Source organism: Ascidia mentula, chromosome 7 (assembly GCF_947561715.1).
Source record: "Ascidia mentula chromosome 7, kaAscMent1.1, whole genome shotgun sequence".
In the NCBI taxonomy this organism is placed as follows: domain Eukaryota; kingdom Metazoa; phylum Chordata; class Ascidiacea; order Phlebobranchia; family Ascidiidae; genus Ascidia; species Ascidia mentula.
This window is the reverse complement of record NC_138572.1, coordinates 14,938,195-14,957,111: the sequence shown is the minus strand read 5'-3', so window position 1 is coordinate 14,957,111 and position 18,917 is coordinate 14,938,195. Positions and strand designations below refer to the sequence as shown.

The window sequence follows — 18,917 nt, the reverse complement described above, 5'->3', positions numbered from 1 at the left end:
ATCTAATTCTTAATGAATTGTGGGTTGGAGACTTCACTTAGTCGCAAATGCAGGGTACTTTCTGTGATTCATTTTTTCACAAAACAAAACCTACACTTTTTTCTGCTTTTTTTGCCAAAATAATGGCCAACATGGGGACAAAATTCCCCTGGGGTAGTGGTTAAAGTAGATATCTCGAATATAATTTTGACCAGATCACAAACTGAGCATACTTTCTGTGATTCATTTTTCCACAAAATCCACCTCAATATTTGGGTAGTTTTTCAGCAACATGTTCAACAGCACCCTCTACCAATTTACTGCCTGACTAATAACCCTGAAAACCATAGTAAAACTGCCCCAAACACGCTGAAAATCGCCCTGGCAACAGCCTGTCATTTACGCTCATTCATCCAAAACACTGGCACCCATGCATGACCCATTGCATTTCCCAACCAAGAAACTCTTTTCCACAGAAATACAGAGTTGCGGCCTGTAACCTAATTTATTTATTGTCAAAATTATCAAGTAAGGCCTTCGTATTGGGTTAACCCTTATTGTGTACATAAGTGCCATTAAATTGCAGTTATTGCCTTGATTGTTTTTTACAGGTTATGGAAGTGATACCAGTCCAGAAACCTTGCCATCAACCTCAGTCAAGACTGACTCAAGTGATCCAGCATCCTCCACACTTAACAATGAGGAACAAATGCATGGTAGTCAGTTACATTAAAAACAATCTTTTTTCTTATCCAAAAAGACAAAAAAACTTTGCTGTAACATTTGTAACCTGTGAAGTAATACTGTTTTTAGATATTTTTCACAAACAACCAAAACATGCAGGACAAGGTTTGCTACTATCCAAAATTCATTATGATGCATAAATGGCAATTCCATGCGCTGGACGAGAAGATAAACTTGTTCCAGACAAAAGCACGCTAGTGCGATGGAAAATATTCTGCCACTGCATCGTTTTATCATTGTTATGAAATGTCCTAGGGAGGGGTCGCCTAAATTGCTCTGAAAAAATGATGCAAATTTAGGATCAACTGCAAGTGTAATAACTGTGACCCCTTTTTTTTTCTCATCTTATCATAAGAAAATCATTCTGCTGTAATAATATTTACCAGCAAAGTAATACAAGGCATTATCTGCATTGACCGGCACTGAACGATTTGCAAAACCATTTTTATAATTTGTTACACAACGTTGCTTTACGCGAAAAGCTTGCTGTAAAACTTTTACATACTTTCCACTACAAGTTACCATTATATTGGGTAAACTGGCATCGTGGTTTAGAAAGTCTCACATCTCATTACGCATCAAAAATACGCAGGTTATATTTGTGGAAAACGCACATTGGGAGTTTAAATAATTCTCCCATCCAAATACATGGCTTCTATTTTTGCCGTAAATGTTGATCTTGTCATTTTCAGACAAACGTACGAAAAAGTTTTTGAAGAAACTTTCGAAATACCTGAGAGAAGAAAGGCCCGATGGATCGTATTTAAGTGAATACGAATTGCGAGGTTAGTATTTATTTCCAGTCTGTGTGATGCGTGTTTGTGAACGTTACTGTTGCGTCATAGTAAGTATTGTGACGTCGCAATTCCATTGTTCTTATGGAAGAGAATGGAATAAAAATGTTCAGGTTGAAAGTTTTAAAGAAAGGTCGCATATTTTTTGTCGGATAAAGTTTATGTTTTCCTTCCAGTAAGTTAATGTTTTTGTATTTGATTAATTTGTTGGATCTTGTCTTGTTTAAATCCGATTAAAAGTGAAGAAATCTTGTTTGAAGTTTGCAATAAAAAGTTTTAGTGATTTAATAAAACTTTCGCCATGTTTGTTTTAATAAACTTGCCCCTGTTTCAGATTTCCTCGTAGATTTACAGGAAGTTGACGGAATATTTAGAGATGAAATCGCCCTCTCTTGTCCTGGGGAGTTGAATTTAACCTTCATCCCACTGAAGATTTCGGATGTTTTCGCTCTCGCGGATTTCCTCCCACGGATTCGAGAACCCGGTTTGTGGCTGTGGTTGCAGAAATGCGAACTTAATTCCGAAACTTTAAACATGATCTGTGAAGCGATTATGAAGATGGGACCCAAGGTTGGTTTTCATTATTTTGAGAATAAATATTTGTTCAAATCCATGATATTTTTATAAAACTTATTTTTTTTGAATTAAGAGTGAAAACATGGAGTTAATTTTTATCCGGTTTTAATAAAAAAAATCTGTTTCAAAAAAAGTTTGTAACAATTAAAGATTTCCGACCAATTTTTACATTTTAAATAGTTGAGATTTCTCGACCTGAGTAACAACAAGTTTGAACGAAAAGATGTTGGAAATATTTGTCGGATTCTCCCTAAAGTGGATCGGGGGTTGGGGCTGATTGGATGCGGATTCGATTCCGAATCTATTCGAGTCTTGAGAGAAGTGATTAAAAAACTGGAAAACCCGGTAAGAATTTTGTTTAATTGATATTTGCAAAAAACATGGTTTTGTTAATTTTGATGAAATTAAAAGTTTTGTGATTTTTTTTCAGCTGGAAGTAGAGGGTTTGGATCTTCAGTAAATATTCCTTCCTCTCATGCGATGCAGACTCCAGTGGTCCGGATTGAAACAAAACACCAGACTTTCAGAAATTTTTATTTTTTTGGGGGATTTGTTCGAAATAAATGTTTTTTACTGTAAATAAAATTGCTGCGAAATATATAAAGTGAAATATGTCTGGAGCAGAGAGTGAGACGAAAGTTTTCCGACATTTTTATTCCAGTTTTCAGAAGAAAGAATACAAGGGGTTGTTTGTAGAATAGAATGTTGTCATGTAGGAACGTAACAGACGGATCTACTTGGTCTTGGAATAAAATTAAAACTTCAACTGTCTCAAAATCTTATTTTCAAATGAATTGGTTTTAAATGCAAGAAATCTCATTGCAAATGAAGAGTGAAATTCCCACAAACTGACAACGTCCATGAATCAAGAGAATATGTTGGTTAATGAAGTAAGTGTATGTCTCGTATTGGTCTGTTTTACTCAAATACTTATTTTCGGTTTAGTTGTTTGCTGTTTAAAAGTTAGTTGCTGGGTTTATTTTGAATGAATCCTGGAGTCAATCCAAATAAAAAAAATCCTAGAATAAATTTTATCCAAAATCCGAATAAAACACACTTAATGAGAACAAATTGTCGGCTCCAAAAAACATCACTAATCCACGCAATGAATTGTTGCTGGAAGAAGTCCTGGTCTTCATGCTGACCTCAAACTAATTAATTCGTAACTTTCATCAACAGAAATCATATTAAGTGAGTTGCAGACTGGAGGACTGGGCCAATGTTTTGATCTGTTAGGTCTCATCAGTGCAGCTTGATGTTGGCACTTGACAATCTTTCTCGCCAAACAACCAGTGGAAGATTTGCACAAAATCTGGTTGCAAACCTCCGAAGACAATCGAGGTGAAAACCCCATATCCACGTAAAAGCTAAAACCAGTGGTGCTGTCGGGCTCCATGTCACAGTAAATTATATTTATATTCAAATCTTGTGAATTTTTCTTCGATGTAAGCCAATCCGAGCGCATGGAAAAGTACTGAAGTATGAACTTATGATCACTTGGCATGCCATGAATATTAACCTCATGTGCCAGGGGTTGCCGACCCCTTCATCGAGCATTGCCAGAGAGTCTGCCACAAGATCTATACACTCACTCTAAGTGATTTATAAACCCCTATATGCAAAACAGTAGAAGCAAGTAACAACCTGGTTATATGGAAAACACATTGTGACTTTCACTTCTTACTTTAATCTAGGCAGGACCAGATTTATCAAACCATCAAAGATGTCAATGACTTTTATGACTGCTTTATATGCCAGGACAAAGAGGTCTAGAGTCACTGAATTAGATGATTGACCAACACAACGAATTCCAGGAAATTTTCATCTGAAAAAGAGGTCGCAAGCAAAAAAGTTGGGTCCCACAAGCGGTATTTAACTTTGTTGTATGCAAATTTCAATAAATAAAATACAGAAAACTTATGTGATGTTTTTACCTAGATGTGTTGATATTGCTATATTATCACAAATGTGTGTGTAAATATGTCTAGATACCATTATTTTGCTGCATAAACGTTTCTTGTATTAACACAAATATTAGCCTAATTTCTTGTAGCATTATAAAGACAATAACTTTTTTGTTTCTAGGCCTCTTTCATTGCATTAAAACCATGTTATGGTTGGCTGTCATAATTATGCATTTGTTTGAGATTTGCCGAGTTTCGGTGGTACTCTAGTTGCGGGTCGCCAGTGCTCCCAAACCTTTGTCAAAAAGTCATTGTTTTCATTTCTTTTTGGAAAAAAATCTTTCTTTTATCCACCAGGTTGCAGTGAAGAGTAAAACATCACCAAGGCAACATCAAGAATATCATGACCTCTAATTTTCACAAGGTCACCAACAACATGCCTGCCCTACATTGAATCCTTGGTAGCAATAACTTGGTACAAAGAACCCCCTACATTGGTCAAGTGGAATTCAAATAAAGTATGTGCATATTTGATAAAACTAAGTAGTTTAGATTAAAAACGTCAGACTGTAGTTGTTGTTCCTGCAAAAAATAGACGAATGAACTAATGTTTACCATTGTTCAAAAGCAAAAGAACCATAAAGAAAAGGGTCTTTATCTAAAACTATTTTACAAGCTTGGGCGCTTTTTGATGCAAAGTCATTAAATACCTGTGCTGTTTTTGCAGAGTCATAGCGATGCCAACCGAAGGATTGGAAAATAAAGCCTGGAAATAATGGAGTTGTTGTAAACACCAATACTTCTCTGCAAGGACATCCTGGATAAAAAACACCCAAATTGTAGAACTCAAATGTAAGTGTTTCTTGTGTGCAATCTGTTTCAAAAAGAGCATTGATTTGCAAATAGTATTATTGAGCTGTTTCCATGGTGACAGGTTAACCAATGAGACCAGCGATTGGGGCCCGGGGTGGGTGGTTACAGGTTACTACAAATCAAAGGATTCACATGACCTAATTATTGAAGAGGAAAACCTCACTATGTGATCATTCCCAACTATACTGTTGCAAATCATTCAAGTGAAAAGTCTACGGGAACAATGTCATTCTTCACAAGATCTCACTTTTTCCGAATTCGAATATTCTCCCATATAAGCAGTATGTCAGCTTGGATTTTAGTACACAATCACAATTTTATTCAAATGTAAATCATGTACTTTTCTGTTCCATTACTAACCTATTTCTATGTTTGCAGTCGATTTGTGCAGTCAGCCTGTTTGCCTCTTGGACAAACCAGTTTTCATCACAATATGAGTATGGAATATCTGGTTGGGGAATGCGGGGTGCAGGAAGTTTTCTATGTTTCTGGATATATTGATTTATTGGGGTAATGCTAAAAGATGAAATTATACAAAGCACATGTTACTTGAAAACTTTTCAGCGCTGTACAAACTTACCCTATTTCTTTTATCTTTATGTATTAACACTGAACAACCTACAAGTAATAAAAACAAAAATCGCATTTCATTTTTAGAAGAATGAACAAATCACTATTTTCCAATTAATCGCAGCACGTCCAGCAACAAATGGCCACCAGTTGGGGCCAAAGAGCATATTCGTCCATGAGAATTGCAGTCGCCTACTTGGCTGTTTGAACCTGACAATGTTTACTGCAGTAAGAGTGGAAATTTTCTTTTTCCACTGTTAGTTACTGTATGGTAAAATCAAGTCATTCTTGCTTATCTAAACATATTTCCACTAACAATTTCCAATCTTGTTTTTCAGAACGACAGCACTAACAGTGGGGGTTCTTGTCATGCGTTGACCTTAACATAAACCATCACACAATCTGGGATATCACAAGTTGGGGCATCGGTTGTGGAAACGTAAACAAACCTGGGATTTACACGAGGGTGTCAAGCTTTGTTCGATCTTATCGGATTCTTGGTAAATATTACCAACATTATTGATTGAGACTGCGCCGGTTTGTGTGCTTTTTTGAATTTTTTGTTGTGATTTTGACAGTTTTATAGTTTCAAAAACCAACAAGGCATTTAATTGACCAGGATGAAATAATTTTAAACAAATCATCGTTTAACAAAGCTTGTAATTGCGCCTTAAAACTACTTAAACATTACTAAATAATATAACAAATTACAGTGCATAGACAGGATGTCTAAAGTACTGCAACCTGAACACAGCACGTTTATTATGTACTGTACTTTTTTTAAGATGGGCAAAGTTTACCAAAACAGCACAAAAGATTTGTTCACGCCTGTAACAATTCCTAACCTTGAATGGAAAAGCTTTCATGCTTTCCATTTACTAAAGATAGTGAAGGCATTTGTAATACTCAGGAAGAAAGATATCCTGTACAACCAGTTAGTTTAATGCATTCTTTTTCAAAGTGCTTTTACCTAAAATGCTGTGTACTTCAGATGTATTTGTGATAAACTCTACCGCCGCACTAACTGAACTATCGAAGGATGTGGCAAACCATCTATCAAGTTTATGTAAGTGCAATTTATCGTATCTGACAATATTAAACCAAACTAAAGTAGTTTTTACAAGACAATATTTTTTTCAAACAAATCTCACAGAAATATTTCATTTAACAACAGGTTTTGGACGACGAGGTGGCCGAATGGTTAAGACGATGGATCGCTAATCCATTGTGCTCTGCACGCATTTCCGAAAGTTTTCTTTGCTTGCACGAGTCCGGAGGGATTTAAACATTTTCCTTGCCTCAAACCTAGCTGTGAGTGGCGGTATACGCTATTGTTCAATAGTTTTGTAAATTAATCACGTTAGTTATCTGACTATACGACAAACCATTTTCAAAAAGAAACAGCAAGAATTAAAAGTTCGTATGTTTTAGTGCCTTCTTTTGGTTCATCCGCTAGACGGCGCCGCCAAGCCATTCTAATTTAAATATGCCATGGGTCGACTGATCATGATATATTACAACGGAGCTCTTACCGTAAGCTAACATTAGTTTGTTATTGTATACAATATAGTGCAAAATATACATGTATTGCCTATGCTTAAATGTTGGGTCGAAAAAGTAATGCATTTGTAACTGGAAAAGAATGCATAATGCTTTCTACCAAAAGATAACTGGCTTTGTGATGTGTAAAGACAATTTATATTCAATACTTCTAATACTAATTGATGAATATTCAACAATGTTAACTCTTTTCGGAAAAAGTTGGAGATTTTGAAAGATTTTCATGTAGTTGCTCTCTGCTGTTTAGAATTACGAGAAGATTGCCTTCCATTGGAGAAACCAACCACATTGCTGTTTACAACTCGCAAAGGACGGAACATTTTCGGCTTTTAACTGACCAAGATTTAGGTTAGTTGTACGAAGTTTTTCACAATTTATTACGGGGATGCACAACTCGGTAGTATATTCCCAGGTAGCAAACTGCAAGAAGAATCTTGCGGTGAAGCCACCACCGATATTCCTGTTCCGGCTTTCTGTCCTGAGGTCAAAGACGGGTTGAGGATAGTGGAAGGGGTCAACGCTAACCCCGGGAGTCAGCCGTGGCAGGTAAATGATTTTATGGGAGATTTGCAAAGTTATGTTGAAACGTACAATTATAGGAGAGCTCAATTCAAACCCATGTCTTATATTCGCTGTCAGTCAGATGCCGGCTTTCATGTCCTCGGGTGTTGAATTTAAACGGAATCCCACTGAAGATTTCGGATGTTTTCGCTCTCGCGGATTTCCTCCCAAGGATTCGAAAACCCGGTTTGGGGTTGGGGGGATGCGGACTTAATTCCGAAACTTTAAACATGATCTGTGAAGCGATTATAAAGATGGAACTCAAGGTTGGTTTTCATTATTTTGAGAATGAATATTTCTTTAAATCCATGATATTTTTAGAAAAACTTACTTTTTTTAATCAAAAGGGAAAACATGGAGTTAATTTTAATCCGGTTTTAAGAAAAAAAATTCTGTTTCAAAAAAAGTTTGAAACAAATATTTCCGACCAATCTTTATATTTTGAATAGTTGAGAATTCTCTACCTGAGTAACAACAAGTTTGAACGAAAAGATGTTGAAAATATTTGTCGGATTCTCCCTGAAGTGGATCGGGGGTTGGAGCTGAGTGGATGCGGATTCGATTCCGAATCTATTGGAGTCTTGGAAGAAGAGATTGAAAAACTGGAAAACCCAGTAAGAATTTGTTTAATTCATATTTGTGTTAAAACATGGTTTCGTTAATTTTGATGAAATTAAAAGTTTTGTGATTTTTTTTCAGCCGAGAGCTTGGGGTTTGTATGTTCAATAAATATTCCTTCCTCTCATCCGATGAAGACTCCAGTGGTCCGGATTGAAACAAAACACGCGAGTTCCAGAATTATTTGTTTTTTTGTGATTTGTTCAAAATAAATGTTTTTTGCTGTAAATAAAATTGCTGCGAAATATATAAAGTGAAATATGTCTGAAGCAGAAAGTGAAACGAAAGTTTTCCGACATTTTTATTCCAGTTTTCAGAAGAAAGAATACCAGGGGTTGTTTGCAGAATAGAATGTTGTCATGTAGGAACGTAACATACGGATCTACTTTGTCTTGGAATAAAATTAAAACTTCAACTGTCTCAAAATATCTTATTTTCAAATGAATTGGTTTTAAATGCAAGAAATCTCATTGCAAATGAAGAATGAAACTCCCACAAACTGACAACGTCCATGAATCAAGTTACAAGAGAATATGTTGGTTAATGAAGTAAGTGTATGTCTTGTATTGGTCTGTTGTACACAAATACTTACTTGCAGTTTAGTTGTGCGCTGTTTGAAATGAATCCAGATAAGAAAAAAATCCCAGAATAAATTTTGCCCCAAATCTGAATAAATCACACTAATAAGAACAATCTTATCAGCTCCAAAATAACATCACTAATCCACGCAATTAATTGTTGTTGAAAGAAGTCCCAGTCATCATGCTGACCCCAAACTAAATTAATTCGTAACTTTTGTCAACAGAAATCATATTTAGTGAGTTGCAGACTTGGCGAATGTTATGATCTGTTAGATCTCATCAGTGCAGCTTGATGTTGGCTCTTGACAATCTTGCTCGCCAAATAACCAGTTGAAGATTTCCACAAACACTGGATGCAAACCTCCGAAGCCAATCAAGGTGAAACCCCATGTCCATGTAAAAGCTAAAACCAGTGGTGCCGTCGGGCTCCATGTCACAGTAAATTATATATATATATATATATATATATGCAGGGCTTGTGAAATTTTCTGCAAAAGATAGCTAAATTTTTTGGGGAATTTTAAACTTAGACCAGTGGTTCTTAACCAGTGTCAGTGCAGCAGGGGTCAGCAACGTTTTAAACATTACATGTGTGTTTATAAATTATGTACGTGCAGACCAGAGTATGTTGCCCTTATCTTGTTACCACTGGGTTGCCACCGCCTCAATACTTATATCATTATATAAATGTTTATTTGTGCAATTCTTCGACATTTATCTTTTTGACGTATCTTTGCGACGCAAGCCAATCACAAACGCATGGAAAAGTACTGAAGTATGAACTTCTAAATCGCTTGGCATGCCATGAATATTAACCTCATGTGCCAGGGCAGTGGCAGTTGTAAGAGGGGTGTTTTGGTGTCAGAACACCCCATCAGCATTTTGGCATATTGTTTTGAGGGGTGTGAAAGTGCGATTGAGAACCAACCCTACGTTCAAGGGATCGTCTCTGCAGTTGCTTTGTTTATCGGTCGCTCTCGCTGCATTTATGCTGCAATGACCACTTATAAAACAACGGTTTGTCATGCTATCAGTCAATAACCTGTTAACAATACCGTTTTTGAAAACACAACCTTATAAGTTATTCATTTCTGCTACAATTTCTTTACAGAAGTTGCACGCTATAAGAGTTATAATTGTTTGACAAGATTCCACCTGATTTTGATATATTTTGCAACTATTTATCTCCTACCGCTGAAACATCAATGTATATTTAGTGGTGCAAGACCACGTCCTGGACCATTGCAGTTGCAGATTTGTTTTTAATAGTTCAAAGTTTAAAAGCAATTTCTCCACAATACTTTAGTTGAGGATACAGATACAATGGCATTGTTTCATAATATAGGGTTTGTTTTTGAATTTTTTTGTTAAACTTGTAACCGCATTTTTTCGGACATTTGCCATGCAAATTCAGCTTTACAGTAGTTATGTGCGCCTGTCCAGTTTAACGAAAAACGCAAAACAAACCGTATGTTATGAAACAATGAGATTGTATCTGTCTGTATCATCGACGACTATTAAGTATTGCGGTGGGATGGTTTTTAAACTGTGCCTATTAAAAACAAATTTTTAATGGTCTAGGACATGGTCTTGCACCACTAAATATACATCGATATTTCAGCGGTAGGAGATAAATATTTGTGAAATACATTAAAACAGACAGAATACAAAATATTCGTTAGCTACATATATTTTGATGCAATCTTGTCAAACAATTATAACTCTTACAGCTTTATGGAAATTGTAGCAGAAATGAATAAACTCAGGTCACGCTCATGACCTCTAATTTTCACAAGATCACCAACAACATGTCTGCCCTACATTGAGTCCTTGTAGCAATAACTTGGTACAAAGAACCCCCTACATTTGTTAAGTGGAATTCAGTTTAGTTGTGCTCTGTTTAAAAGTTAGTTGCTGGGTTTATTTTGAAATGAATCCAGATAAGAAAAAAATCCCACAATAAATTTTGCCCCAAATCCGAATAAATCAGTCCTAGTCATCATGCTAACCCCAAACTAAATTAATTCGTAACTTTTGTCAACAGAAATCATATTAAGTGAGTTGCAGACTGGACGACTGGGTCTATGTTTTGATCTGTTAGGTCTCATCAGTGCAGCTTGATGTTGGCTCGTGACAATCTTTCTCGCCAAACAACCAGTTGAAGATTTCCACAAACACTAGATGCAAACCTCCGAAGCCAATCAAGGTGAAACCCCATGTCCATGTAAAAGCTAAAACCAGTGGTGCCGTCGGGCTCCATGTCACAGTAAATTATATATATATATGCAGGGCTTGTGAAATTTTCTGCAAAAGATAGCTAAATTTTTTTTTTCAATAAAGTATGTGCTGTTTTAGCAAACTAGAACATATTTGATGAAACCAAGTAGTTTAGATTAAAAAGGTCAGACTGTAGTTGTTGTTCCTGCAAAAAATAGACGAATGAACTAATGTTTACAAGTGTTCAAAAGCAAAAGAACCATAAAGAAAAGGGTTTTTTTATCTAAAACTCGTTTACAAACGTTGATGCTTTTAATTGCAAAGTCATTAAATACCTGTGTTGTTTTTGCAGAGTCATAGCGATGCCAACCTGAGGATTGGAAAATAACGACGGGAAATAATGGAGTTGTTGTAAACACCAATACTTCTTTGCAAAGACATCCTGGGTAAAAAACAACCAAATTGTAATATTAGAAGTTAAACACACCGATAGAATGCAATCTTACTCATAACAGAAAATGACAATAAAAGATGACAAACATGTGGTAAGCAGTATTGCTTTTAATTAACACAAAATGTTTTGCATAAATGATATTTTATGAATTGTGTAAGACAAGGTTATGTTTTAATATTTGACCTTCCCCCACCATTGATATAAGTCATTATTATTTAATTGTTACAAAATAATGAAGTATTGATGAATAATATGATTGATTATATTTTAACCCAGTTTAAAAACTAAAAAAAAAGTTGTTAAAATCTGCAACTTGTTTGTCAAAAATGACAACAGGTTAAAATGATTTAAGTGTTACAACGTCAAACCGAAGAAACACTTTTAAGTTAAGTAATGGTGACATTCTGTGCAAGTGTGCAAGATATGTGATATTCACATAACATCAAGAAAACTAATTTACTTTTATGATTTCAACAGGTTTCCATACATTGGAGACATCCACTAACATGCTGTAAACCCCACACTTGACATTACCTTCTTACAGCTGCACATTGTGTTAAATTCAGCTCAAATGTAAGAGTTTCTTGTGTGCAATCTGTTTCATAAAAGAGTATTGATTTGCAGATAGTATTATTGAGCTGTTTCCATGGTGACAGGTTAACCAATGAAACCAGCGATTGGGGCCTGGGGTAGGTGGTTACAGGTTACCACAAATCAAAGGATTCACACGACCTAATTATTGAAGAGGAAAACCTCACTATGTGATCATTCCCAACTATTTTCTGTTGCAAATCATTCAAGTTAAAAGTCTACGGGGTCGGGGACAATGTCGTTCTTTACAGGATCTCACTTTTTCTGAACTCGAATATTCTCCCATATAAGCAGTATGTCAGCTTGGATTTTAGTACAGAATCACAATTTTCTTCAAATGTAATCCATGTACTTTTCTGTTCCATTACTAACCTATTTCTATGTTTGCAGTGGATTTATGCAGTCAACATGTTTGCCTCTTGGACAAAACCAGTTTTCATCACAATATGAGTATGGAATATCTGGTTGGGGAATGTGGGATGCAGGAAGTTTTCTATGTTTCTGGATATAATGGTTTATTGGGGTAATGCTAAAGGAGAAATTATACAAAGCACATGTTACTTGAAAACTTTTCGATGTGGTACAAACTTACCCTATTTCTTTTATATTTATGTATTAACACTGCACAAGATACAAGTGACATCCATGACAACAGTAATGAAAACAAAAATCGCATTTCATTTTTAGAAGAATGAACAAATCACCATATTCCAATTAATCGCAGCACGTCCAGCAAAAAATGGCCACCAGTGGTGCCAGTGAGCATATTCGTCCATGAGAATTGCAGTCGCCTACTTGGCTGTTTGAGTCTGACAATGTTTACTGCAGTAAGAGTGGAAATTTTCTTTTTCCACTTTAGTTACTGTATGGTTAAATCGAGTCATTCTTGTTTATCTAAAAATATTACCACTAACAATTTCCAATCTTGTTTTTCAGAACGACGGCACTAACAGTTGGAGTTCTTGTCATGCGTTGACCTTAACATAAACCATCACACAATCTGGGATATCACAAGTTGGGGCATCGGTTGTGGAAACGTAAACAAACCTGGGATTTACACGAGGGTGTCAAGCTTTGTTCGATCTTATCGGATTCTTGGTAAATATTACCAACATTATTGATTGAGACTGCCGGTTTGTGTGTTTTTTTTTGAATTTTTTGTTGTGATTTTGACAGTTTTGTAGTTTCAAAAACCAACAACGCATTTAATTGACCAGGATGAAATAATTTTAAACAAATCATCGTTTACAAGGTTTGTAATTGCGCCCTAAAAACTACTTCTGAACATTTCTAAATATAACAAAGTACAGTGCATAGACAGGGTGGCCAAGTTGTCTAAAGTACTGCGACCTGAACGCAGCATGTTTATTATGTACTGTACTTTTTTTAAGATGGGCAAAGTTTACCAAAACAGCACAATAAATTTGTTTACGCCTGTAACAATTGCTAACCTTGAATGGAAAAGCTTTCATGCTTTCCATTTACTAAAGATAGTGAAGGCATTTGCAATACTCAGGAAGAAAGAAATCATGTAAAACCAGTTAGTTTAATGCATTCCTTTTCAAAGTGCTTTCACCTAAAATGCTGTGTACTTCAGATGTATTTGTGATAAACTCTACCGCCGCACCAACTGAACTATCGAAGGATGTGGCAAACCATCTATCAAGTTTATGTAAGTGCAATTTATCGTATCCGACAATATTAAACCAAACTAAAGTAGTTTTTCCAAGACAATATTTTTTCCAAACAAATCTCACATAAATATTTCGTATAACAACAGGTTTTGGATGACAAGGTGGCCGAGTGGTTAAGGCGATGGATCGCTAATCCAATATGCTCTGCACGCATTTCCGAAAGTTTTCTTTGCTTGCACGAGTCTGGAGGGGTTTAAACATTTTCCTTGCCTCAACCCTAGCTGTGAGTTGCAGTTCAACGGCGATATACGCTGTTCGCAAAATAACGTGACATAGAAAACATATTTACACGGCATAGAAAAGCAGCGATGTAACGACCGTTAATAGCTTGATAAGCAAACTATCACCCAAACATATCTTTTAGTGGGAAGAAACTCAAACCACTTCCCTAACAGTACAGTCCGTCTGGGTTACTACAGGTCACTAGTGTAATAACACGAGGCATGCAAGATTAAGTCAGATAACTAACAATGTACTTCTCAAAAACATTATTTTGGTATGAACAAACCATTTTCAAAAAGAATCAGCAAGAATTAAAAGTTCGTATGTTTTAGTGCCTTCTTTTGGTTCATCCGCTAGACGGCGCTGTCAAGCCATTCTAATTTAAATATGCCATTGGTCGCTGGGAAAGGTTACAGTAAATTGAACGAACTTTCAACTTACTGTAGCAAGTTCTGTAATAAATCCTGAATCGTTATTTCACAAGCTTTTCAATTGATATATTTCATATATGTATATGTATCGCCTATGCTTCTAAACATCATCAGTATAGCTTATTAAAGTAGAATGTGTTTCTGTTGGGCATATTGCTATCAGGAGATTATGATAATACAAACTATCATACTGTAAAACATTGAATTGGATAAACTTGCTGGTTGTAATGGTTTCGCTTTGTATGTAACACACAGCTAATCATCAAGAATGGACCAACTGGAAATGAATGGAGTGCAAGGCCCTTTTGTCGTCTGGGCAGGGCAAGATTAAGCAGAGGGACTAAGTTTCAAATCTCTATTCGTATTCACACCATATCCATCATGATATATTACAATGGAGCTCTTACCTACATCTTACCGTAAGCTTACGTTAGTTTGTTATTGTATACAATATAGTGCAAAATATATATGTATTGACTATGCTTAAATGTTGGGTCGAAAAAGTAATGCATTTGTAACTAGAAAAGAATGGATAATGCTTTCTACCAAAAGATAACTGGCTTTGTGATATGTTAAGACAATTTATATTCAATACTTCTAATACTATAATTGCTGAATATTCAACAATGTTAACTCTTTTCGGAAAAAGTTTGGGATTTTAAAAGATTTTCATGTAGTTGCTCTCTGCTGTTTAGAATTACGAGAAGATTGCCTTCCATTAGAGAAACCAACCACATTGCTGTTTACAACTCGCAAAGGACGGAACATTTTCGGCTTTTAACTGACCAAGATTTAGGTTAGCTGTACGATGTTTTCCACAATTTATTACGGGGATGCACAACTCGGTCAAGCGTGTCATTTGTGTTGTCAACTTTATTCAACGTCTTATCAACAGCCAGTATATTTTGTTCGTATATTCCCAGGTAGCAAACTGCAAGGAGCCACCACCGACATTCCTGTTCCGGCTTTCTGTCCTGAGGTCAAAGACGGATTGAGAATAGTGGAAGGGGTCAACGCCAACCCCGGGAGTCAGCCGTTGCAGGTAAATGATTTTATGGGAGATTTGCAAAGTTATGTAGAAACGTACAATTATAGGAGAGCTCATTTTAAAACCCATGCCTTATATTCGCTGTCAGTCAGATGCCGGCTTTCATAAAAGCTTAATTCCATGTGCACGTGTGTCTGTAACAGTGCTGTTTCTTAACCATTTTTCATCTTATTTCCCAGCTTAAATTTAATCGGGGTCCCTATTTCCCACCAGTGTTCAAATTTTTAAATGTAGAATTTTATGATTGCTTTTTCGCTATATCTGTTATCCTTTTTTCACTGTTTCGGCCACATGGCATGACCAATTGTCAATAACTACACTATAACTACACGACACACAGTGAATACAGATGATAATATTTCTCTTGTAACTACTTTTGTATATTTCGGTGCCGACTAATCACCCACAAACCCATAATTTCCCCCTACTGGTAATTTTTTCATGGGTTAAGAACCACTATAAGCTTAATATCTTCATGTTTACATCAAGTGTTCGAGGTATTTTTATCATTCTTACAGGTTTCCATACGTAAGAAGTATCCATTAAGAGGCCGCACCCCTCACTCTTGCGAAGGAACTCTCATCAACAGATGTTACGTCCTCACAGCCGCACATTGTGTCGAATCCAGTTCGAAATCGTGAGTAATTTCCGAAGTTCTTTGGTGATGGAATAAATTAGCACAAAGTTCCAGACAGATTCAGGCTCGTAAAAAGTTTGCATTTCGGTGCACGTTGTGAGAATTTGGTGTCGATTTTAAGTTTGATTTCCTACGACAAGGTTTTCCACTTGGGGTCCACAGACCTCCTATGAACAATAATGCTTTCAGCTATCAAGTTCATTAAAAATTTCATTGTTGGTATGGAGTGCCATAGAGTTAAAACAAATTACGATGGGAACCATTTCCATGGTTACAGGTTCACCAATGAGACGATCGTTCGGGTGGGCGATTACTACAACCGTGACGGACTCCAATTCAGCCAATCAGAGGGCGTAGAGGATTCACCTGACCTAGATATTGAAGAGGTTTACAGACATCCTTACTACTCGTATCATTCGAGTCCAACCAACGACTTGGCGTTGATTAAATTGAGACAATGCGTTTCATTCAAGTAAGATAAATTCACAAGGGACCTGGTACATTCCAGATTAGAATGCATTGCCTTGGTTTTTACACAACGTAAACGTAATACGCCCGAAGCAAGGAGTTATTAAATATCATGTGGAGATATCAGTGTTTCATTTTAAACTTATTTCTATGGTTGCAGTCGATTTGTGCGACCAGCATGTTTGCCTCTCGGGCAAAACCAGTTTTCGCTACAATCTCGATGTGGAATATCTGGGTGGAGGGCGCATGGTCCCAGACACTGTAAGTTTTTTATGTTTTTCTGTGCATGAGTCGCTTTATCAGATGTTTATCGACAGTTACGTCATTAGATAAGGGTTTTTGAATAAAACAGTAAAAACTGGAATGCTGGACTATTTTTCAAACACGTTTCAAAATTGACTTTCCATCCGCCTGCCTGCCTGCCAATGTAGGCGATGCATTCGATACAGTTTATGATCATGTAGTACAGCACTGATGAAAAAAACATGTCGTGTTTGAAATGTCTGTTTAACAATTTAGGTTTTGGCTTCTAATTCAAGGTTATTCATTTCAGTATTTTGCTCATAGACAAACGTTTGTGAAATCTTCAAGTTCCTGTTCCCAAATTTTCCACAAACCGATACGGAAGCATTTCTAACACCTGCGCGTTATGAATTAACCTCTGTATTCTGTCGGTACAATTTCATAGTACAGCGCATTCAATGTACGGTCGGCATATATAACATTTGTCAGTTACAACAACGAACACTGTGATGCGGTGTTGACGAAACTTGCAAAACTTGCAACCACAACCTTTAAGAATCACATCACAACATGCTTGTTTTTCGGCAGTTAACCCCATGGATTATCCACCCTGCCTCCAGCAGGCGCCAGTGAGCATATTTCCCAACGAGAATTGCAGCCGACTGCTCGGTGTTGACTACCTTAAGCACTCCATGATGTGCACTGCGGTGAGAACAACAATTTTCAATACCCATGCTGCCTTTTAAAGTTAATTTACCAAACACCTCTTGCGTTATTGTTTAGTTTAGAATGCAACGTTTTGTAATTTGTTTGTTGTTGCGATTATTCGATGTCTGTTTTAACTTTTGCATTTGCAGGTAATTATTTGGCCAGAAGCACTTGTGTATTTTTCGTTTTGTTTGTTCAGCAATTGAACCAAACGTACATTTTCGGTTATCATTGCTTGCACGTGTATTATAAACACTTAAGGCAACTGTAAACAAATTTCTAACTTAGAAATCGCATTTAACTGTTGGCACTTTTGTATTCCAGAAAGATGGCACTGACACGTGTCGGGGTGACAGTGGGGGTCCTTTGGCATCTTTAGACCCCAACACGACACGTCACACTATCTGGGGTATCACAAAGTGGGGAATCGGTTGTGGAAACGTAAACAAACCTGGGATTTACACGAGGGTATCAAGCTATGTTCGTTGGCTTTACCTCAAAATGCGACTGAGACCAACTGATGAACAGTTTACGAGCGACGTTCGATCTTTCCGAGTGCTTGACAAATATTGCCAACATTACTGATTGTGTCTGTGTGCGTTTGTGCTCGTGTATTTGACTTTCATCCAAAGATTTTTAATTGTGCTTTACAAACTACTTTTTTAGTAATCTGTTCTTCGTGGCGCAATAAAACGTAACTTTTATTGACCCTGAGGAAGCCTTTCTGGATAGCAGGCGAAACGTCGGTGAATAAAAGTGTACGTTTAATTGTGCCAGAAGAACAGATTAATTAAAACATATTATGCTTGGCAGCTACAACGACATCATATTTACCGAATAAAACCGAACTCTAAAGCCTGTTGTTTTCTTTGCATTTCGTGTTATACACGTTTAAGCCACAACCGTGATGAAATGAGATCAGAATTTTTTATATTTCTGTGAAAAAAACATCAACATCAAAGTTATTTGCAAAGGATCCACTTTCTACTCACGTGTGTTCAAAATTTATTGACAAAAGCTTTGTGGTTGAAGATTGGATCAACAGGATCTTCTTGTCTGCATTGACACAACTCAACCGGTGTGCACTAACTAACGTCGTTTCGTTGTAATGTTCCTTTTCCGGCAACTGTTCTCTGAATATATGTGGGAAGTTTTTGTTGAAACCGACGCGCGTGATGTTGTCAGGATGCACTGACGCGCTAGAGCGCAACTGCCAGACCACCTTCACATATACGTAGGGCAGTGTTTCCCAACCGGTGGTACGAGTACCACTAGTGGTACGAGACGGCATTCTAGGTGGTACGCGAGCACCTTTTCGCAATTCACGGATATTGTTCGAATTGAAAAAAACCGTAATTGAACCCAAAATGTTCGTTACTTCATCCCCAAAGTGGTACGCAACCACAAAAAGTTTGGTAATCACTGACGTAGGGGATCTCTACAA

General features: G+C 36.7%; 1 protein-coding gene and 1 long non-coding RNA gene across 2 annotated transcripts in view; both read left to right on the top strand.

Moving 5' to 3' along the window:
- The window catches only part of LOC145908056 (uncharacterized), a 47,032-nt gene extending 40,573 nt beyond the window's left edge, over positions 1-6,459 (top strand). Inside the window, exons 3-5 of the long non-coding RNA XR_014402927.1 lie at positions 5,779-5,940; positions 6,226-6,374; positions 6,432-6,459. This is a non-coding gene — a long non-coding RNA (uncharacterized LOC145908056). The remainder of the gene's footprint in view (positions 1-5,778; positions 5,941-6,225; positions 6,375-6,431) is intronic.
- LOC145909657 (chymotrypsinogen A-like) lies at positions 2,762-18,550 on the top strand. The gene is made up of 17 exons (XM_082997014.1): positions 2,762-2,983; positions 3,330-3,434; positions 3,788-3,961; positions 4,355-4,515; positions 4,725-4,849; positions 4,932-5,151; positions 12,413-13,120; positions 13,620-13,694; positions 13,803-13,939; positions 14,625-14,788; positions 15,065-15,165; positions 15,293-15,411; positions 15,936-16,054; positions 16,332-16,526; positions 16,683-16,783; positions 17,354-17,472; positions 17,798-18,550. The coding sequence occupies exons 9-17, from the start codon at positions 13,856-13,858 to the stop codon at positions 18,056-18,058; spliced, it is 1,263 nt and encodes a 420-aa protein (XP_082853140.1). The 5' UTR covers positions 2,762-2,983; positions 3,330-3,434; positions 3,788-3,961; positions 4,355-4,515; positions 4,725-4,849; positions 4,932-5,151; positions 12,413-13,120; positions 13,620-13,694; positions 13,803-13,855; the 3' UTR covers positions 18,059-18,550.
- Positions 18,551-18,917: the final 367 nt, after the last annotated feature.